This window comes from Callionymus lyra, chromosome 10 (genome assembly GCF_982586985.1).
Source record: "Callionymus lyra chromosome 10, fCalLyr1.hap1.1, whole genome shotgun sequence".
In the NCBI taxonomy this organism is placed as follows: Eukaryota; Metazoa; Chordata; class Actinopteri; order Syngnathiformes; family Callionymidae; genus Callionymus; species Callionymus lyra.
In genome coordinates this window covers 5,272,679-5,296,683 of record NC_141827.1, presented here as the reverse complement: position 1 = coordinate 5,296,683, position 24,005 = coordinate 5,272,679, and the positions used below count along the sequence as shown (strand labels likewise).

The window sequence follows — 24,005 nt, the reverse complement described above, 5'->3', positions numbered from 1 at the left end:
ATCATATCCATCCAAATATTTATTTTTGATATCCCATAATATCGTCCTAGTTACTATGAGTAAGTTGTAGTGTTTTGTACTCGCTTGCACTTCACACACCACGGATCAAGATGGATCCTTCAAAAGGTTAAGGAGCCGGATGGTGGTCCAAGAAAAATAATCTTCTCTTCGTTACGTTGTAAACACTTCCTGAACTTCTTAAGTACTAAGTACTTCTTTCTTACTTATAGATTGTGTTTGAAGAGTTCAGTTTGAAGTTGAAGCTTTTGTAACGTCGCGTTCTTGAGGCTTGAATAAAAGTGTAATTACCAGAGGCTAATGTGATCCTCACACACCAGAAGACCTTTGAAATATTCAGAAAAGTCTTGTGAAATACTCTAAAAGACGATCAGTTCACATCAAAAGACTAGTGTTTTTAGTCCCACACTAGTCTCGGACTAAAGATTTTTACAAAGACTTGGATCTTGCTGCGTCACTAATTACAAAACTACATATTTTTCGGCTGAAACTAAACTTTTTTTAAATTCATAATTTTCCATAAAGTTAGATATTTTTTACTTATAGTATTTTTCATTGTTATTTTTAATAATAATTAAAATAAATCACAATGTTTTTATTATAATTAACATGTTAAGTTATAAATCAATTCAAAATACAAAAGAGAAATGTAATGTAAAGTAATGTTTTTTTTTTTAAGGCAGTTGACATCAAACTTCTCTGTCAACTTTCATCACTTGTTCCTCCTTTTGAAAAGTCTATTATAATCTATTCACCTGATGCTTGTTGACTCTCGTCCTTTAACGTCCACACTTGTAATAATGACGTCTGGCTTTCAGTGTCTGCTTCTGTCAGCGTTTATCTTTGTTTGTTGATCGTGTTGCGTCACTGTGACTCACGATATATCAAATACCTTTTACATCTTTTAACGTCCAAGACTAGGAAAAGACTGGAACAACCGCAAGTATGAGTCTGATATTTTCTTTTCATGTCTTAATCATCTCTGTATTTATTCTCCTTCCTCCTTTTCTTCGCTGTCATCTTTGTCCCTTATCTTATGTTAAACACAGACATTTTTATAGGTTCAGTTTAATAACATTCAGATGGAAAATAAACTCAGATTTTGTTGCTTAACTTTGTTTTATTCTCTTCTAAATCTCCCCTAATAAAATGATTATCTTACTCTTTTTTTTAAAAGACATATAACGAGTGTTTAAAACAGAGTCACATCAGGTCACTCAATAGCACCATTTAGCCCCAAAATAAAACTGTCAGAAGAGAAGAGATAAAACGTAGAAAAACTGCAGAAATGTTGTTTTAATCAAGAGAAAAAGCAGAACATTTTAATAAAAAAGGAAATTTCAGTGTTTAATTATGATTAAATGACCGTCCTCTTGATCCAAACCCCGAGGACAGAGAGTTGAACCGGTTCCGAAGGAAGGGTTCGGTCGCAGCGAGTCACCGGGTTTGACTCCTGAGACGCTCATTTTTACTGGATCTCTCAGGTGAGTTACATCAGCTGCTAATGAAGACACGACGCTCCAGCCTCTCATCATTACCAGCACTAATGATCAGATGTTTGTGCCGCGACACCAGAGTCACCTTTTTTCTTTTATTTCTTTGTCTTAAATCCTCATTCCTTCATTTATCTTTCATTCACTACTCGTTTATACTTTTTATTGTTTTCAGATTATCAGATGAATCCCCGAGGGTCAGAGGTCAGCCACAGAGCCGGCCCTATGCTGGAGCCGAGCACCTCATCTGGAAGGCATCCGAGGGGTGAGTCAGACTCCAGGAATTGCACCAGCATCCATGCTAGGAAACGGTGTGTCACTCGCACCAAGATAAATAAACAAAACAAAAAAAAAAGAGCTCAGAGAGCGCAGACCTCTGACAAGGATATCATTTAAACCCACGTCACATTATTTTTACCATAACATAAAATAGGACAGTAGGTGGCAATAGAGTTCCTGGCCTCAGTTGCACAACACACTGCATGCGATGGCAAGAAAGGGAGCCTCATTCTACACCACAGAGAGTGACGGATTTTCAAGGATTCCCGGATCCAGATGGTGATCCAGAACCATCTTGGTACGTCTGGTTTGAGTTATTGTGCCAAGAATTGTGGACAGAAATGATGGAAGTTGTTCTTAATATCTGTTGTAATGCAGAACTTCACCTGTGGGTGGCAGTATCACTTTGCATCGGCTCGTAATCTAATGCTGTGTCTCAAATCGCATACTAGCGTACTAAAAGTTAGTATTTTTAGTGCGTTAGTACGTCTCAATTCTTAGTATGCGAAATTTAGTGCGCCATGCACACTAAAGTGGCGTACTAACACGCCCACAAAACTGAATATGGTTGGATGGACACTAACCACCCTAAACGGCTCCATCTTAGTGACGTTTTAAACGGAAGTTACGTCATATATAAATGCATTTATATTCATATACTTACAGGTGTATTTTCAGCAGCAGTAGGAGGATAAACACGTCTTCGCTGCTGATACCAGCTTAAATATCTCTCGATTATTTCGATTCTCATATTTTTTCTTTATTTCTTTTTCCAAAGTTGCAATACGTGCTGCCAGCAGGTGTCGCTAGCGTTCAAACTGCTGGTTGAAACATCGTTAAATAGAAGAAGAAGAAGCTGTCGTGATCTCCGGTTAGTGTGTAGCTTCAGTGTTTGATTTGAGACATACTATCTGTGGAGAATTTGCGTACTAGTTAGTATGTACACTAAACTGATGCATACTAACTTCTAGTATACCAAGAGAAGTATGCGATTTGAGACACAGCATAAGAGTTTTCATGATTCCCAGACCGATGCTGTGCAAGTTTGGAAAAATAAATAAAGAAAAAATATGAGAATTGAAATATTTGCGGGATATTTACACTGGTATCAGCAGCGAAGACGTGTTTATCCTCCTACTGCTGCTGAAAATACACCTGTAAGTATATGAATATATATGCATTTATATATGACGTAACTTCCGTTTAAAACGTCACTAAGATGGAGCTGTTTAGGGTGGTTAGAGTCCATCGAACCATACTCAGTTTTGTGGGCGTGTTAGTGACAATTTAGTATGCATGGCGCACTCAATTTCGCATACTAAGAATTGAGACGCACTAACGCACTAAAAATACTAACTTTGAGTACGCAAGTATGCGATTTGAGACACAGCACAAGTCTATCAAGCTGCGCCGCACAGTTCACAGACAGACGGAGACGTAAACTACAACAAGACATAGAAGTACAAACTGACAACTTTACAGAACGTGACACTTATTGGTCGAAGTGCACATTTAAGAAATGCTTGATTCATACAATAAAAAATCATAAAATTTTCGATATACATATCTCGCACTCCAATATCGGGATATCTATATTTTTCCAATATATCGTGCAGCTCTACCTCCCACTGAGTAAAGTTTACAAACCACAACAACATCGACACACGTCAGAAATGTGGCTTGAACTTCTGTTGAAAAGGCCGATCACTGATTGGACAGAATGTCCATCAATGTTTGATTTATTACGGTTGAATATCTCCCGCAGCATCGCACCTGCAACTCATCCTGTAGACATTAACTCCAGCGTCTAGAATCGACTTCTACGATGGATCCGACAACATGTTACACCTGCTGGTTCTCCGAGGAACTCCGTGTTTTTTTTCAGATGATTTTAACGACTTTTTGTCCGTTGAAAACCAAACATCAATGTTTCCTCAACGTCGAGTTGAACGAAGTCGATGTTTAAAAAGTCAGATGAGACTCCAGTCCTCAGCAGCGCTTTGATAATGCGTTGGATAATAAATGAATGACTCTGTCAGTCAACATTTCACGGCCTCACGTTTGACGTAAACATCGCGCAACTTTCTGCTTTTTATTGCCGCGCAACATTTCGTCATTGTTGGTGGTTATTGACTTCCTCTTGTATCCGCGCGCGAGTGTGTGTTGGGGTCAGACAACACAATGTTGCGTGTCTGCCAGCCGGTGTGCCTACACATGTTTGACACCACAGATCCACACGGACTCTCTATCCGCTCCAATTACACACTGTGTCATCATCAACAGAGGAGAAAAGTGTGTTTATGAGGCTGATGGAGAGTGAGACTTGTGAGGAGAAGAAAAAAAATCTGTTTTCTTTCTCTCTGAAGTCCGTTTGCTATCATTACGCTTCTGACTGGTTGTCGAAGTATCATCGGTGACTCCTTCGTTTGTGTTGTTGCTGTTTATCATATTGTTTCACTTTTAAAGCCGTTTTGCTTTGATTTACGACCAAACCTGTCAGAATAAAATACTAATTTCACGTTTTAAAAAGGAATCCACGCATCATAGTACTCTGATAGGAAAGTATATTGAAGAGTTTAAACACATTTAATTACCTTTTTATTAAAATGTTCAATTTCAAGCATTGGAATATATTTCAATCCTTTAATTCTAATAGTTTCTATATTCATTATTTCAATTAAACAATTTATTTTGATTATAACTTTATTAAAAACCTTGAATATTTAAAAAAATAAATGCCTTTTTCTTTACACATAGAGTTTCATACTGTAGTTGCAATAAATCCAAAATACATTTTCTAAATTCAATATTTATATATTATATACATATATAATGTTGGTTATAATTGTGCCACCGGAACATTACAATTCAGAGCGAGAAGCTCAGTGCTCGATTGGATCAGTCTGCTAAAATGCCACTATTATTATTATTATGGGTCCTTTATTGTTTTTGCTGTACTTGATGTCCCTTGATGGATAAAATCATTCAGAGATTTCCTGATGTTTTTACCACATTCTTTGCTGATGAAATCCAGCTCCACTGCTCTTTTGATCCAACTGAGCCTCAGAGTCTGAACAGCTTAGTTGATTGTTTGCTAGAAATCAAACAATGAGTGAAAACTCTTTGCAGCTAAATGTGGACAAAACTGAAACTTTAGTTAATGCTCTTGATGATAAGGTTCCAGGATTGAGTCAGTACTTGAGTGACTTAGGTCAGTTTGTCAAACTGAGCCTGAGAAACCTGGGTGTTGCATCTGATAAAGACATGTCTCTTGTTCAACAGAAAACTTGCCAGAAACTGAGAAAAATCTCTAAACTTAGGAAAATTAGGTCACAACATGATCTGGATCTTGTAATCCATGTGTCTGTATCTTCTCGTCTGGACTATTGTAACAGTTTATTTTGTGTCCAAACAAGAAGGATGTGTCTCGCCTGCAGTTCATACAAAACTCTGCAGCGAGAATTCTGAGCCGCTCTAGTAGAAGAACTCACATTTCTCTGATCCTTAAAACTCTTCACTGGCTGCCAGTTTCTTTCAGGATCAACTTTAAAATTCTGGTTCTTACTTTCAGATCTATTCATGGTCAGACCTTCCATCACTGATCTGATCCAGACTTACACCCCAGCTCGGGCTCTGAGGTCTGTGGATCAGAATCTACTGATGGTTCCTGAACTTCAGGACCAGAGGAGAGAAATCCTTCCAGACTGTTGCTCCTAAGCTTTGGAACCATCTCTGTGTTTGATGATCTACTGACTCCTTCAAGAAACATCTGAAGAAACTTTTATTTGAGCTTTTTCTTGATTCTCTGAGACTCCTGTGTTGGTCTCTGTGTTATCTTGATCTTTTAAGTATATATTTTATTGTGTATTCTATTGATTGTTTAAGCGCTTTATGACCCTGGTCTAGAAAAGCGCTATACAAATATAACTTATCTACTTACTTACTTACTATTAGTTAACATTTTTTATAGGATTTTAAAATTAAAAACAAATTCAATTTAGAAAATGTAAATTTTTTTGTCATTGAAATTAGAAACTATTTAAAAATTCGTTAATTTTCAAAATAAGAAATATATGTATATACACAAAGTATGGAATTTAATTATTTATTTAAACTCATGCTTTCCTTATAGAAATGTATGAATCCAATGATTGGGTAAAAAAAAAGAAATAAAAAAGTTTAATGCTTTAAAAAAACATTCAATATTCCAGTGACACTGACTTGATCATTTGTTTGCACTTGCGAGTCAAAATGGTGGATCCTTCTGCAGAGATGCTTCCTTCTGCTAACGTTAGCTTGAGCTAATTGTGTCTATTTTACCGTTAGTAGTTTGAAAGACTTCCAATGAGTGAGTAACAAATGAAAGTATGATCCACAACTCATCTTTAAGAAACCTTTATCTGGTTGAATCTTGTTTATTTAACACAGTTGAAGAAAAAAACTACTCATTTAGTAACGTACCACATTCAGATGCTAATCGGTCATTGAATTTGTTATTTTTACAATCAATGGGTTGTTTGTTGAAGTCATAGTCGTCAATATTAGCTTGTATTAGAAATGTTTGTTTCATGGTTATTAACTATTTATAGTTTAAGAACAAAATTGTGTTGTTTCTGTCTCTCAAAGTTATCTAGCATGTTGGCTAGCATGTTAGCTAGCGTGATAGCTAGCATGTTGGCTAGCATGTTAGCTAGCGTGATAGCTAGCATGTTAGCTAGCATTTTAGCTAGCGTGATAGCTAGCCACAGCTTATTAGCAAGTTTGTTCCCTTCATCTTTAAACACTGAGGTCGTGTCTGAACTGAGTTCTTTCTTTTTTCCCCTCAAAGGTGTGGATGGTTCTGCAGCTTCTGGACGGGTCAGAGGTGGACGCTGCCTTCAGAACCAGTTGAACCGTGACGACCTTTGTGCTGAAGCGAAGCCGGTAAAAATTTTCAAATATTTATTGACGTGTCAACAATGAGTTGGTGGGAAAAAGAAAAAATGATTTAAAAAAAGAAAAAAAATCTTATTTGTTTAGAATTTAGAAAAGAAAAAAAAGGAATAAATAAATGATACATACAAAAATAAATAAATAAAATGTCTAGACATTGAGCTGTCAATCAACCACAACCTGAACAATATAAAGAGCCTTCATTCTAATACTGGTGTGTGTGTGTGTGAGGGTGGGGGGTGTGTGTGTGCATGTGTGTGTGGCCCTCTGGTCTCATTGCTCTCCTGTGCAACCATCAAATGCAACTTCAGGCAATACCCTTTTCAGAATCTGACACACACACTCACACACTCGTCCATCTCCGTCTGAAACAAACAAAACAAATAAACACACACACACACTCCCTCCATCACCATCCGGCTGCCGTAACGAGGTGCAATCAACACGCAACGCTGACCAACACACAAGCACGCACACACACACACACGCACACACACACACACACACACACACACACACACGCTGGTTGAAGGATGAGCCTGTGATTGCAGGCGAGTTACAGTGTTGTGCGTCTTGTTCCTGCGCGTGTGTTGACCTCATACTGCCATGATGTCACACTTGCATCCACTGAACCTTCATGGAAGTGAGAACATTAAAGCTCAGATAATAATAATGTAACACACTCTGTATCAATACAGTTGTGCGTGTTTGTGTTCGTTCGACACGCGTCTATGAATCTTTCATGAAGACTCAAACTACCAGAAAGTGCCTTCATCTATTTTAAATCACCGTAATTCTCTCTTATGTCTGAAATCAACTGTCAATGTGTCCACAATGTTGCAAGTAAGTAATTTATATTTATAGACCATATTTTTTAGACCAGGGACACAAAGTGCTTAAACAATAATAAAAAAATACTATAAATATACACTAAAACGATCAATATAACACCGGGAAAAACACAGGTGTCCCAGAAAATCAGGGAAAAGTACTTTATCTTCATTAATGTCACACCATCATTAATTTTTTATTTATGTCTCATATGTGTGAGAAGTATTGTTTGTACCAGAGACGAGAATTCACGTGAACCTGCGTTTAAAACTTTTACATTAGAGAGAAAAAAAACCTCGAAATTAAGGAAATACAACTTTTGGCCAGCAGGTGGTGCTAATAGGTAACTCATTGAAGAGTGAACGCTTTCTTTAATAAAACGTTTGGTCATTTTTTTTAAAATAGATTTTCGCGTTTTTTCTCTTGAATTTCCTCCTCGGAATAATAGAAACAAATATTAGGCTACAATGTTAACAAAGGATACGAGTAGTTAATCATTTATAGCGATGACTCTCATGAAACTATTTGTTCAGGCTTTTCCTTGATTCTCTGAGACTCCTGTGTTGTTCTTAGTGTTATCTTGATCTTATAAGTATTTATTTTATTGAGTTTTGTTTGAATTGTTTAAGCGCCTTTTGACCCTGGAAAAGCGTTATACAAGAATAATTTACTTACTTACATTTTGGTTATTTAAAATCTTTATTTCTAGTCCTCTGTCCCAGCTAGCAAGGGCATGACTTGGCTGTATAGCTACTAGAAAATGGTTACACTGAGTTTAAAAAAAAGCCTCTTTATTTTTTAATGTTATGAATTTTCTTTAAAGTTTACTGGTAAAGAAAGAAAGACGTTTTGTGAGGATATATTTTCACTAAAATGTTTAAAAATATTCCTGTAATGTTACTTACAACAGGATACATTGTGTGGACAAACAAAATAAATATATTTATATATGTATTTTTTAAGAGGTAAGGGCAATGAAAAGATTCTGACCGTAGCGTAACTGCGTCGATTTCTTCTCTCTTCAAGCATTTGATTGGTCAGCAGCAGCCAAACAAGACATGAAGGTTATAAGTGCAACTCAAATGTTAGTTTATTTTAAAGCTAGTCAGAAGCAACTGAGAGGGATTAACTGATCACTGTAGTACACGTTTATGTATGTATTTACTTTTTTTTAAAGAACATAAAAAGATTCTTGATTTCTGTTTAAACTACTGGATGAATTCAGCTAATGTTTAACTCGGGTATGTGTGAGCGCCACCTGTGTTTAGGGGTCGAACTGCAGGTTCTGTTTCAAACCACAATCCTCGTGCAGTCTTTCTAAGACCTCTGACTAGTTTGAACGTGTGACTCAACCGTGCATGACTCGAGTGACTTGCATCTGTGACCAGTGTGCGACATTTATGGAACAACAAACACCTAAATGTAGACAAGAGAGTTAAAAACAGACTCACAACCAACTGTCAACACAAACCATCAACGCTGTTTCAGCTCGTGATGAGAGTGTTGAATCATGATGAACATTTAATTAACTGTGTGTGTGTGTGCGTTCATGTGTGTGCCGATGGGACCCACACACACCGAATGTGGGCATGATGCAACACACACACAATCGCCAATCAGCCAGCACAACACAAAACACACACACTGGCTCTGATGATGAATTATGATTGAGACGCTCCAACCCTCCAGAAGTGAAACTCGTCCGTCAGGTTGAAGGAAATGTGATGCAAACACACACACACACAGAAACACACTCACACACACACACACACACACACAGAGACACACTCACACACTCGCTCATATACACATTCAGCCGCTGAATATCCAGTGTGTCGCTGTAAGAACCACCAAGTACTTGTAGAAATACATGCAAATAAAACACTATTTATTAAGTAGCCATAACATTATGACCACCTGTCCTTTAAGTAACCAAACTTTAGCGTTGATTTGATATTTACAGCCTCAGTATCTGCTGATAAAGTGTAGAAAAGGGAAGAAAAAAAACTTTTTTACGAGGTGAAGAAGGAATTGAGGTTTAAAAACCAATAAGATGTTTTTAAAAAACAAACAAACTAAAGTCATTGGAAAGAGAAACTAAGTTATTTCTTCTGCTTTATTATAATACATGTTAAATGTTTCACCTTTTGTGCAGAATATCTCGTCGTTATTTCTCCAAATGACGCATTGAAGACATTTAGATGACCTGACTGAACTGTCACCTGTCAACCACTAGAGGGAGGCATCTCACAAACTCTTGTGCTGCTTTACGTGAGGATGATACAATTATAAATGATACAAATCCTTAAAATACAATTATCAAGGGATTTTTTTTCTTCAAGTACATAAAATGAAATGTAATTATTCCAAATTAACATCTGAGGCAAATAAAAGGTAACCTTCTGTGTCCATTTTTATAACAAAGACATTGTGAAACCTCTGGTTTTTCATAATATATTTTTGTTATGTATTTTTATAACTTGTCTTTTCCTCCAGGAGTTTTTAAATGTGGTTACAAATATTTGTCTGCTTGTGACTACCTTCTGAGACGTTATTTAAAAGAACGCTCCGGGGCTTCACGTTAAGAACAAACTTTCTTTGTTCAGAACCAAAAACCAAAAACCTAAGTCATGATAGAAATCAGAAAGATGGATCAAAAAGTCATAGATTAACTAGAACACTTTAAAAGTTGCATATGTGATGATCCCATATGCGTTTGATGCGTCTTGTGTTTTATTTAATGGTCTTTTTCCCCTAAAACATTTTTTAAAGAGTTTTTTGTTTTTGAGCAATTCAATTTTTTGACCTTTTCCATCTTTTTAATTTTGCTGATCCATGATCATCAGAATCCCGGTGACGTTTTTAAGAAACATTTTCTCCCACAGACGGATCGACTAGTTTCAGTTCGTTCCTGACCTGTTGATTCAAATCAGTCACAGCGAGCTCAACATCAACCGAACACACGTGACCGATGTGACCGATCATGTGATCAAGTTCTCACTCTTGTTAATCCATTAAAAGTTTTCCTGCAGTTCAATCATCTCTGGAAGTTTCTCAAGTCTAAAGTATCTACACGTCTGCGTCAAGTTCTGTTCCTTATGAAGTCCATTCACCTGAATCAGATTCTCTAGTTAATTCACAGCATTACAGCGCCACCTCCAGGCCCGGCAGTGCATGTGTTCCACGACCTTTTAAAATCCACTTCATGCTCAAATTGATTTTTTATTTATTGCAGGTGAATTTCTCGGTGTTCAGAGAACATCGAGGCCTCAAGGACCAGCTGACCTTTGACCCGTTGTTGTGGTGAACACACAGTCACTCTGTGCTGCTGCTGGTCCTTGTGATCAGGAAGCAGCAGAGACAAAATAAAAACATTCTTTTTCGACTCTTTGCGTAGCTTGAGCTGATTCAGCTGCTGGAGAATCTGAAAAATCCTCTGACGGGTCCAGGATTCCTACAAACTCACTAGTGAGTCAGTTCAGTGTTTGACACACTTTCACCAGCATGACGGACATATTTACACTGTTTACCAAGAATCAGTAGCTTTTTCTTTAGTACTTGTTTAGCACGAATGTTGATTGAAGAGAAAATAATGTCTTCATACGTGTCACGTGTGTTCAGAACGTGTCGCTTGAGTTGATCGTATCAACCTTCAGAGGATTGTTATGTATTATTTTACCATCTCCTCCAGTGAGCCTCTCAGTATATCATATCTCTTGTACTGCACTGTGTATTATCCTCTACACACTCTGCACATTATTAAAAAAAAAAATGACATCGGAGATCACAGCAGTTTTACTCGTACAAGGAGTCAATACTAGTATGTTATTGATTGTCAGACAAGAACAAAAACAGACTAGAATGAATTACAGCTGGTCTTAAATGAAGCAAACAAATGTTCTTCCTGAAGGTTAATCTGAGTAAACCAGTGTCTCTTTGACACATTCCAACACATTTCGTTCACAACCCAAACTAATTATTTTACCAACACACCTGCTCATCAATGTATGTTGAGTGTATCTCTTCATACATGTCACATGGGTTCAGAACGTGTCACTTGATTTTTGATTGTTTTGTATTATTTAAAATTGGTTCATCACACCATCTCCTCCCGTGAGCATCTCAGTACATCATAACCTTTGTACTGTGTGTTGTCATTTTACAATAATGTATAAATAGTCCTTACAAACTGATAAACATGGATGTGAACAGTTTTATAAAATTAACACAAGGCACCATGTTGTGTATCTTCACCAGTGTCGTATACAGACCAGTACACAGAAGTGTGTATTGTATCGTGACCAGTGCACAGAAGTGTGTATTGTATCGTGACCAGTGCACAGAAGTGTGTATTGTATCGTGACCAGTACACAGAAGTGTGTATTGTATCGTGACCAGTGCACAGAAGTGTGTATTGTATCGTGACCAGTGCACAGAAGTGTGTATTGTATCGTGACCAGTACACAGAAGTGTGTATTGTATCGTGACCAGTGCACAGAAGTGTGTATTGTATCGTGACCAGTACACAGAAGTGTGTATTGTATCGTGACCAGTACACAGAAGTGTGTATTGTATCGTGACCAGTGCACAGAAGTGTGTATTGTATCGTGACCAGTGCACAGAAGTGTGTATTGTATCGTGACCAGTGCACAGAAGTGTGTATTGTATCGTGACCAGTGCACAGAAGTGTGTATTGTATCGTGACCAGTACACAGAAGTGTGTATCGTATCGTGACCAGTGCACAGAAGTGTGTATTGTATCGTGACCAGTACACAGAAGTGTGTATTGTATCGTGACCAGTACACAGAAGTGTGTATTGTATCGTGACCAGTACACAGAAGTGTGTATTGTATCGTGACCAGTGCACAGAAATGTGTATTGTATCTTGACCAGTACACAGAAGTGTGTATTGTATCGTGACCAGTACACAGAAGTGTGTATTGTATCGTGACCAGTACACAGAAGTGTGTATTGTATCGTGACCAGTGCACAGAAATGTGTATTGTATCGTGACCAGTGCACAGAAATGTGTATTGTATCGTGACCAGTACACAGAAGTGTGTATTGTATCGTGACCAGTACACAGAAGTGTGTATTGTATCGTGACCAGTACACAGAAGTGTGTATTGTATCGTGACCAGTACACAGAAGTGTGTATTGTATTGTGTATGTGTGTATCAAACAATGAGTGAAAACTCTTTGCAGCTAAATGTGGACAAAACTGAAACTGTGGTGATTGCTCCTGATGATAAGGTTCCAGGGTTGAGTCATTACTTGGGTGACTTAGGTCAGAGAAACATGAGACATGTCTCTCTCGTTCAACACTGCACAAAACTGACCACAAACCTGTTTCAACTGAGAAAAATCTCTATACTTAGGAAAATGATGTCACAACATTATCTGGATCTTGTAATCCATGTGTGTGTATCTTCTCGTCTGGACTGTTGTAACAGTTTATTTTCATGTCTAATCAAGAATGATTTGTCTCGCCTGCAGTTCATACAAAACTCTGCAGCCAGAATTCTGAGCCGCTCTAGTAGAAGAACTCACATTTCTCCGATCCTTAAAACTCTTCACTGGCTGCCAGTTTCTTTCAGGATCATTTTAAAATTCTGGTTCTTACTTTCAGATCTATTCATGGTCAGACCTTCCATCAGTGATCTGATCCAGACTTACACCCCAGCTCGGGCTCTGAGGTCTGTGGATCAGAATCTACTGATGGTTCCTGAACACGGTTCAGGACCAGAGGAGAGAAATCCTTCCAGACTGTTGCTCCTAAGCTTTGGAACCATCTCTGTGTTTGATGATCTACTGACTCCTTCAAGAAACTTAAAACAATATAAATAACGTTTCCTGGCGTGTTTACCGACGTCATCAGATCATTACTTCCTGACTCCTGCGTCACTGCTCTATAAACAATGTAAAGTATCTGGGATGGACGTGGTCACATTGTTAGCATTCTGACGGCGGCGCAGGACGCTAATGTGCAGCGTGGAGCGCGACATTACTAGCACAGCAGCAGCAGCAGCAGACGTGATCATGTGATGCTCGAAATCAAATGACAGTAATGAGATTCTCTCTGATGTTATGTCAGACTCGCGTCACAAGTTGTAGTTTCATTCCTGTCATCACGGGGAAACTTGACCGAATTACTGTGTTCGAGTAAAGAAGCTGAGGTTTGGACGAGCGTCTCAGGTGATCCTGTCGTCTTCCTGCTGATAATTGTGGTCAATTATTTCCGTGTCTTGTTAAAGAGTCAATGAAGTTCAGTTGTTGTAGGATCTACCAACAATTACATAACAAACTTTGTTCACTCGCTGCAGATCATTGACTGATTTAAAGACGATGATTCTCCTCGAGTGACCTCTTTGTGTTTGGATCATTCAAACTAACGATGCTCAGGAGAGACTTTGGTTGAAAAGTACCTTCCTATCTCTGACCTGAGGTCTGTTCCAAGGTCTGTGGATCCTCTTCGAGTCTTTCCGAACGACCTCACTCCAAACCTCATGTCCTACGAAGAAGAACCTCCAATACAATGTTATAATAATCGTTTATTCACGCGTTTATTTAATAATAATGTAATGATTGTTCATCATTCATTCATTTTCTGCTGCTCATTCCCGTAGCGGGGTCTCAGTGGTGATTCGGGGTCCATCCTAGCTACCTCGGGTGAGTGGCAGGGGACACCCTGGACAGGCTGCCGGTCTGTCGCGGGACACACAGACACACAACCCATCATACACTCACTTGTTTAAGGAAGTAGTGGGAAATTAAATCTTTTCAGGGGCCATATTTTATACAGGGAGTAAAAGGTCTGTAATGTGTTTTATTATATTATATTTTAACTTGATATAATAGCACTTTTTTCCAAATTTTGTTTTTATATGTTCGCTTTAATATTCTTCAGGGTCAATAAATACTTGCAAAATGACAAAAGTGCTTAAAAAAAAAACCAAAATACACATTTAGAGACCAGTAATGAATAATAGGAATATATTCCAAATAAAATAGTAAGTTTCTACATCTTTGACCTCATGAGGGCCACAAAAATACAGGTCATATGTATAATGTGGTCCCCAGACATCCCAGACAACAGTCACATGTATCGTGGGGGTCACGTCAACATCACATGTATCCTGGGGGTCACATCAACAGTCGCATGTATCCTGGGGGTCACGTCAACATCACATGTATCCTGGGGGTCACGTCAACAACAGTCATATGCATAAAGTGTCTCTGGTCATAATATTTCGGTCTCCTCCACTCCGCTGCACGAACATTCCTCCAATCACACAATCATTAAAAACCCTGAATTTTACTAAAATCACTCCCCGTCATTCAAGGGTTAAAGTTCAAAAACTACACATCGTAGGAAAGAAGTTCAAATACAATCAGATACTCGGGGCTTGTGCCTACATTTTAAAACTAGTGTTTCTATGTGAACGTTCGCCAGAGCAGGAGATGTTGGAAAATCCAAAAGGTCAGATGAGGTCGAGTTTAGAACGGGTTCTTCACACTGACCCTTTCAAGATGGCTTGATTTTATCAGGAAGGTCAAGTAGACGGAATCTCTTGATGGTCCTGTGAGGCAGCAGAACTCGACCACGTGGGTCTTGATCATCCACAGCTGATCACAGCATGTGCCGTGAGTTACTGGTCATAAGACGGTGGAGTTGGATTAGAACCAGAGTGACCGACGAGCTGCTGCTGGTTAAACCACTGACCTCTGACCTCACGACGGACTCTCTCGGCCAATGGCGGAGCTGCTCTCACGCCTCCACGTCCTCGTGGACCTCAAATAATTGAATTGATATCCTAATGAAAAAACACTGCCTGCCTCCCACTGAGCTTGTGAGACAAACTCTTGTCTTTTTATTCATTTTCTGTCAGTTTAAGTTCTTTTTAATGTTCCCTGACGGACTGGAGAGCTTTCCAGGGTGTCCTCTGCCACCTCCTCACTGTGCATAAACAAATTACTTCTTCAATGAAGCAGTAAAAACGCATGAATTTGAAAGAGTAAAGTGGAAAATATACAAAAGCAAATGTAATTAATGTAATATAATGATACATTTGACCTCATCGTGTATAGATTTTCTAAAGAATAAACAAAATATAATCCACTGAATTTAGTTTTTTTGTCAATATTTATTTAGCGATTTTCTTGATCATATCATAAATCAAATCAAATATATGTGTAATATGTATACTTCCCTAAACATACATCAGTTTATACAAAGAAAACATACAAACAATAATATATATTATTTTATTAACCATAAAAAAAACATGAGGAAGTTTGTGTTAATTTGTCGACTCTTGAGTGAACCTCAGAAAAAGTCAAACTTGTAGTTTAATCACACTTCTCTTGTTTGGGTGTGTGTGCGTGTGTGTGTGCGTGTGTGTGTGCATGTGTGCGTGCGTGTTCGCAATTACACAACGCAGTTACCAAATAAATCACCACAACCTCCATTCACACACACTGAGTCCAGGCGACCTGATTGGTCGTCGCGGATGAATGGAGCTCTTGTCAGCCAATCACAATCATGTGACAAGTGACTACTTAGCAGGCTTCACACACACTCGGTCGCACACTCGCACACACACTCGCACACAGACTCACACGTCGCCGCCGCACTCGCCTCGTCTCTCCCATCATGCACAGCAAAGAACAGATCAGGTGAGAAAACTTTATTGACAACTGAAGATGTACATTTGTTTGTATTATAAGCCAGAGTTGATTTTTTTTTTAAGTTTTCAGTTTTTATATATTTTGTACATAAATGCATGAATATCTGTAGATTATTTCATTATTTTAGAATAATAAAGTATAAATTAAAATTAATTTTACTGTAAAATATTTGTCACTTAAAAGTTAAAGGTATTTAAGTATTTGAAGTTCAGATTCATGTCCTACTTATTTTTTATTCATAAACATAAAATAAAAAACAAAAGATATATTTTCTTAATTCATTACAATATAAATTACGAACTAAATAATTAAGTATTTCTAAATAAATATATATATTTTACAATGAATAATAATAATGTTTGTTTATTAACTATAATAACATGTTTTATATTTTATTTATTTAATGAAGCGGCACTTATTGACATATAGATATATATTTACTAACTAATTATTACTTATTGGGCCTTTAAATATCACCAGAAGTGGCTGTTCTGAGGTTCTTTGATCACATTTTCAGACTTTAATTATTTATTTGTTTAATTAAAACATGTGAAGTAACTTTCGATCTGCCGACAATCTTTGACTACAATCGAGATAAAAGTGTGATCGATCACATGATCTGATCAATCACATGACAATCTGATCGATCACGTGACGATCTGATCGATCTTCCATCTGAGGCTGCATCGTAAGGACACCCTGGAAAGACCAAGTCAGGTGACCGACCCGAGGTGTCATGAGTGGATCTGAAGAATCTTCTTCTTACATCTTCACGTGTCCTGCTGTCGTAAAACATCGGATCAACAAACCTGATGAATCGACATCGACAGACGCCATCTTTGTTGTGTCGCCGCAGCAGGAAGATGTTTAGCTCTTGTTGATTGTTTACTTGTGTTCGTCCTCGTGTGACAAACCTCTGACGCTTCTTTCCTCTCCAGTCATGACGAGTACCAGAAGACCGCCGATTGGTTGCTGTCTCACACCAAACATCGCCCCCAGGTGGCCATCATCTGCGGCTCCGGGCTGGGGATGCTCGCCGACACGCTCAAGTGTCAGGACTCGTTCGCCTACGCCGACATCCCAGGATTCCCTCACAGCACAGGTGGAGCTTAACTAGTGTTGAAGTCTGATCAAAGTTATTGATTTATTTGATTATTAGTCGGATCAATAAATTAGTGGTCAAATAAATCGTCATATAAGGAAAACCTTTTTTTTCTATTTATTTATTTCGTTTAAATTCCTTTTTTTTAAATAAGTATTTCAAATTAAAGTAGTGTTTAATATTGTATTAATTAAATAAAATGTTATACAATACGAAATACAATTTGTTCAATAAGCAAAACAGGAAACTATTATATTATTTAATTATTATTAAAACATTTGTTAATTTTATTTTTGTTTCTTCTGAAGATTAATTTTATTTCTTAATAATATATAAATATATATATTGTTAAACCTAGTTGTAGAAAATGTGTAAATAATTATTTTGTGTTTTTTCTAATATAAATATATATTTATATATATATTTATTTATTTTGAATAACAAGTCTTTATTGATGAATAATTGTTTGTATTATTATAATTATTATGAGAGTTTTCTTGAGATTTTAAGTAGAATTTATTTAGAAAACAATTGTTTTTTGCTTAAATATTTTACAGATATATATACATATATTGATCTATATGTGTATATATATATATATAAACACACACATTTTTTTCTTCTTTTTTAGAACATTTTTAAAGGAAATTTCTAAAGAAGAAAAGAAAAAACATCTATATTTATATATACAGTGTGTATATATATATATATATATATATATATATATATATACATTAACCAAACTTCTTGGTCTATTACATGTTTCTTAAAATTTTAATAAAATTAATTTTTAGCTTCTCATAAGTTGACAATATATTGATGTTTGTGGTCAGGAAGTGAATAGTTGTGTATTTGTGTTCCAGTCAAAGGTCACGCAGGTCGTCTGGTGTTCGGGGAGTTGAAGGGGAAGACATGCGTGTGCATGCAGGGGCGCTTCCACATGTACGAGGGTCACTCGCTCTGCAAGGTGACGTTTCCTTCCTTCACTTTTCTGCATCGTCACAAAACAACATTTGTGTTACAGTGTAACTACACACTGACCACACAGCGTTACTGGTCACATGAAGTCGTCCTGGTCAACAATGTTGTTCTGTTAGCTGTTAGCAACCATTAGTTCTTCCATCAGAAATGTGTCACTCAAGTCGGACTCGTACACTACAATAATAATTCAAATACTAAATAATAATTAATCATTACTTATTAATTGAGTAATAAACCAAACAATTTTCGCGAAAATATTGCGATATTTAAAACCTCTTAATCGATAGCTTATTTAAATCACAGTTTGACAGTAAGTATTTTTATAAAGTGAATATAAAATAAAATAATTCGATTTTTCAAAAAGTTTTATTTACAATTAACATACAAATGTTCACGCGTTTGTTTGTCTTTGTGTTGCAATTAAGCTTGCGGCCTCTAGATGGCAGCAGTCATTACATCCTCCGCAGCTAAAGCTTAATAATAAAATCCAGTGTGTTCTTGGGGATGACTGAGGACGAGAGGATACAGTGCTGATGTTTGGACATATTTTGGTTTGAAAACAAATGGAAGTAGTTACGACTTCGTCAAGAGTCATGTGGTCTGTAAATACTATCACAACATCAGAGTCCAGTACTGGACAATACTACACATATATACTTGTTACTACACTATCACAACACCAGAGTCAAGTACTGGACAATACTACACATATATACTTGTTACTACACTATCAAAACACCAGAGTCAAGTACTGGACAATGCTACACATATATACTTGTTACTACACTATCACAACACCAGAGGCAAGTACTGGACAATACTACACATATATACTTGTTACTACAGTATCACGATATATCGTATCGTTGACACTGTATCATGATACGCATCAACAGATTGTTACTCACACACTCCACTAGTTTGTTCCTCCAGCCTTGAGACCAAAAACATAATCTCACGTCCTCATGGTTTTGTCTGTAGACCACGTTCCCGATCCGGGTGTTCAAGCTGCTCGGCGTGGAGACTCTGATCGTGACAAACGCCGCCGGCTCATTGGCCGACGGGCTTCAGCCCGGTGACATCATGATCATCAAGGACCACGTGAACTTCCCTGGACTGGTGGGTCTGAACCCGCTGTGTGGACCCAACGACGACAAGTACGTGACACGAGTAGAACTCTACAAGAAACACAGTTTATTGACAACAATTACACACGTTTCTAACAACGGTGACAATGATGATGAAAAAAGTCCAAAAGAGAGTTTTTAAATATACATTTTCTTCAGCTCTTGACTGATGAAGTATTTAAGGCTCTTGATCTTCAAGAAGTCAAACAATGAAAATTCGAAATGGTCTCAGTAGCTTTTTACAAAATTGTTCGTTTAAAAGTCACATTAATGTATTTATATTTAATTGTTTGAATCAATTTATTATTTATTTTAATCATTTAATTTCATTCATTTAATCATTTAATCTTTGAAGTTTTAAATACTAACTTAAATATATGAGTCATCTTATGTTATGCTATGCTATTCTATCGTATGTTATGTTATGCTATGCTAGGCTATCTTATGTTATGCTATGCTATGCTATTCTATCGTATGTTATGTTATGCTATGCTAGGCTATCTTATGTTATGCTATGCTATGCTATTCTATCGTATGTTATGTTATGCTATGCTAGGCTATCTTATGTTATGCTATGCTATGCTATTCTATCGTATGTTTTATTATGCTATGCTATCTTATGCTATGCTATCTTGTTTTATGTCATGCTATGCTATTCTATCATATGTTATGTTATTTTATGCTATGCTATTCTATCTTATTTTATGCTATGTTATGCTATTCTATCGTATGGTATGTTATGTTATGCTATGCTATGCTATGCTATTCTATCTTGTTTTCTGCTATTCTATAGAATTTTATGTTATGCTATGCTATTCTATCTTATTTTATGCTATGCTATGCTATTCTACCGTATGTTATGTTATGCTATCTTATTCATTCAATTTATCTACATCACAAAAAATGCTTTGTTTTCACAATAATGACAATTACCTTTTTACGATTCTAATTAAAACAAACAATAAAATCACATTTATTTAACCATCACTATTACAATTTTTAAGATGAATTCAAGATCATTTAGGATGATAAAAACGCTAATTATTTTGCTCCTTAAAGTAAAAACAATAGGCACATTTCAAAATCTTGCTTCTGGTTAAAATCTGCGCTGTTGCCAAATATCACATGTTACGTGTTGCCGCTTTAACGGCCGGTCTCTCCGCTCCAGGTTCGGACCTCGCTTCCCGGCCATGTCCGGCTGCTACGACAAAGGCCTGCGTTGTCTCGCCGTGGAGATCGCCAAGCAGCTCGGCGTGTCCAGCATCACGCAGGAGGGCGTCTACGCCATGGTGGGCGGACCCAACTTCGAGACCATCGCCGAGGCCCGGCTCATGCACCGCCTGGGAGTCGACGCAGTCGGTGCGAGTATTTTCTACTTCCTGTCATTTATCCATTATCTCAGGGGCCACATTACATACTGGGGCCGTTGTGAAGGGCCCGACCAAAATATAGTGGTCAAAATGTACAAAACATAAAATTAAATATAACCCTTTCATAACAATACACATTAAAAACAAATATAAATATCAATATTTACTCAAATTATTTTAAAGGGGAAGAAATATTCACCGAACAAAAAAGATTTAAAAGAACTTGTATTGATAGTTGATGCCATTATAAATACAACAATAAATCAATGACATCACAAGGGACAAGTTATGGTCTGTCATAATCAAAAAAAAATATTGGACAAAGATGAAAACTTTACTCCACTCTAGCAAGTATAAGTGAAGTTAAATTGTACTTTAAAAAAGAACTAAAGACTATAATGGGGATAAAAAGTTGGTAAAAACTGCTTTTTATTTTTCTCTGGAGAAACTTTATTAATGAGGTCAGAATAAAAAATATACAATAATTGTTTTTGTAGAAATATTTCTGATTTAATGCAATTTTATTTTGTATTTATTTATATTTTGTAACTACTTTAAATAAAATTGAATTGACTTTAAAAAATATTTAGGAGAAAAAAAAGGAAGTTTACGTCAGATCTTTGAAATAAAAATTATATATTTTTAATGTATTTTTTTAATTTCATGAGATAATTAAACTTTCCTTCACATCCGTCATATTCCGGTGTTTGATGTTTGCTTCTGTTCTGCTTGAAGACTCCAAGAGTATGTCGTGCTCAGCACTGAGTCAAAGTGAAGCACGATGTCCGTCATGTGATTTATTTCTGATTTAATCCGCGAGGAATCGTGAACTTTTCTTACATAAGCGAGTCGAACCGGTGAATCGGTTGTTCCGTCGATCAGTGTTTGACACGAACACGTCTCTCTGAAGAGTTTCATCCACAGAAGTTGACGCTCGACTCACTGGTTCATCTCTGCAGGTATGAGCACAGCTCCAGAGGTCGTCATGGCAACTCACTGTGGCTTAAAGGTCTTCGGTCTGTCCTTGATCACCAACAAGGTAACGACAGAAATACTCTCGTTTATTTCAACCACAGACGTCTGCTGTGGTTTAATTTAACATTTTTAAACATTGTTAATACAATTTGATTACATATTAAATACTTGTTTATTCTTTATTATGTGTTTTCTTTAATATACTTGGTTACAAAAGAGATTTTATCTGTTAAAATTAAACACTTTTATTCATGTTTAAATCAGATTTAGACCAATTTAGACTTTTATAATTGTTTTTTTTCATTTAAATTTGCTTTGAGTTTTTTTATTTTCTACATCTTTTACTCCAATTATTAAATAAAGAAAAATGTCAAAGGTACATTAATGTCTTTGTGAGTTACTCTCACAATAAATAAATACCAGATTAACTGTCATATTTATGTCAAACTGGTGATTTCAAAGCTTTTCTACTCGTTTATTTAACTTTTATTTATTTATTCTTGATTTCTCCAAGAATATTTGCTGCAGTTTATCATCTGTCTGTTCCCCCCAAAGTTTGTATGATCTTCAAATAAATATATTATTATATTTCTCGTGTTTAATTTATAGATATTATTATTTTCTTCTGTTTGCGTTAAATACCCGCGGATCAACTGCACGCTACTGCCCTCTGCTGCCCTCTGCTGTCCGATTAGGGTCAGTGGGATTAAAGTTTAGAAATTTTGAATAAAAAATAATCATAATATGAAGATCAAATAAAAACAGGACAAAATGTTGGTTTAAAACTATATAAATGGCGTCTGTGATCATTGATAAAAGATATAAAGTCAATGATATTGTGTTCAGGTGGTGAAGAGCTACGAGGACGGCGAGACCGTGAACCACGAGGGGGTCCTGGAGGTGGGTCGTCTTCGCTCCCAGACCCTCCAGCAGCTGGTGACCGAGCTGATCGGCAAGATGGAGATCAATAACAACACCAATAACATCCTCTAGACGCACACACACACCCATGTACATAAGACCTACTTGTTCTGCCGTATAAATTATACATGTTTGATTTTATATCTTTGCTGTACTGAAGATTGTATCTTGTGTTTATGGTGTAAATCAGTAATTTATGTTTTTATATAACTTGATAAATTAATATAACTGTGAAAGAGATGGTGCTTTAATATAAAATAACAATGAAATAAACATTTTTGCTTTAAAGATGTTTGGTTTGTTTACCTTTTCATACTTTTTTTAGCTTGTATTGCATTTTAAATAGTATGTTTATTTTGTGTTTAGAATGTTTATACTGGATGTTCACTCCACTGACCAGCAGGGGGCGGCATTTACAACCAGGAAGTGCGAGTTTAACTTTAAAGACATTTATTTAAAGCTTTTAAACGCGTGACCTCTGTGACCTCTGTCTGAACTCAGTAAGTAAAAGTTTAAAGAATATTTAAAAGTGGTTAAATAAGAAGGAATCCATGACACTAACTGTTCACGTGACCACCAGGTGGCGTCAAGTGTTCGATGTCACCTGTCAATCATGAGTTGTTGATCCTCGACTATGACGTCAACAAAGTCAGTGTTTAACATCAAACATTAAATGATTTTAATTTACACAAACATACCAACTCTGAACTCTAGGGGGCGATGAACAGTTGATCCATGTATATGTAAATGAATATAAAGATCGATTATAACTAAATATATCGATCTGAACATCATCGTCACACAAATTACATTTTATTATTAAACCTCTGAAGAGACACACAAACCCAGATGCACACAATCACACACATACACATACATACACAGAGGCAGACAAACACACAGATACACACATACATAGACACACGTACAAATGGACACAAGCACATACACACTCTCTCACACACACACACATTGACTCATACACAGAGAAACACATAATAGGCACACACACACATACATAAAAGGACACACACGTACTAGACCCACAAAGATACACACACACACACACATATAGAAAGACAAAAACGCAACACACAAAATACACAAAGGCACACACAAAAACACATACACACATACAGATATAAAGACACACATAGACAAACACAAACAACACAAACACAAAGACCTGTGCACACAAGCACACATAATTAGACACACAAAAACACACACAAACACACTGACTCGCATACACAGACAAAAATCTCCACACACACACTCTAAAGCCCA

General features: G+C 36.7%; 1 protein-coding gene across 3 annotated transcripts; it reads left to right on the top strand.

The window, feature by feature from the left end:
* Positions 1-1,715: 1,715 nt before the first annotated feature.
* Positions 1,716-23,006, top strand: pnp4a (purine nucleoside phosphorylase 4a). Of its 3 annotated transcripts, none has more exons than XM_087800076.1 (8): positions 1,716-1,776; positions 6,619-6,713; positions 17,181-17,344; positions 18,208-18,311; positions 19,307-19,482; positions 20,621-20,811; positions 21,782-21,861; positions 22,644-23,006. In XM_087800076.1, exons 3-8 carry the CDS (start codon positions 17,272-17,274, stop codon positions 22,788-22,790), a joined length of 771 nt encoding a protein of 256 aa, XP_087656202.1. In that variant the 5' UTR covers positions 1,716-1,776; positions 6,619-6,713; positions 17,181-17,271; the 3' UTR covers positions 22,791-23,006. The 3 variants fall into 3 exon arrangements, with proteins under 3 accessions (XP_087656202.1, XP_087656201.1, XP_087656200.1); XM_087800075.1 differs by lacking the exon at positions 1,716-1,776 and adding an exon at positions 6,005-6,138; XM_087800074.1 differs by lacking the exons at positions 1,716-1,776; positions 6,619-6,713 and adding an exon at positions 16,021-16,230.
* Positions 23,007-24,005: the final 999 nt, after the last annotated feature.

Coding starts and splice junctions, on each gene's coding strand:
- pnp4a (XM_087800074.1), top strand. CDS start 16,208: ATGCACAGCAAAGAACAGATCAG. Junction 19,483..20,620: donor TGTGGACCCAACGACGACAA/GTACGTGACACG, acceptor TCTCCGCTCCAG/GTTCGGACCTCGCTTCCCGG. Junction 21,862..22,643: donor TGTCCTTGATCACCAACAAG/GTAACGACAGAA, acceptor TATTGTGTTCAG/GTGGTGAAGAGCTACGAGGA.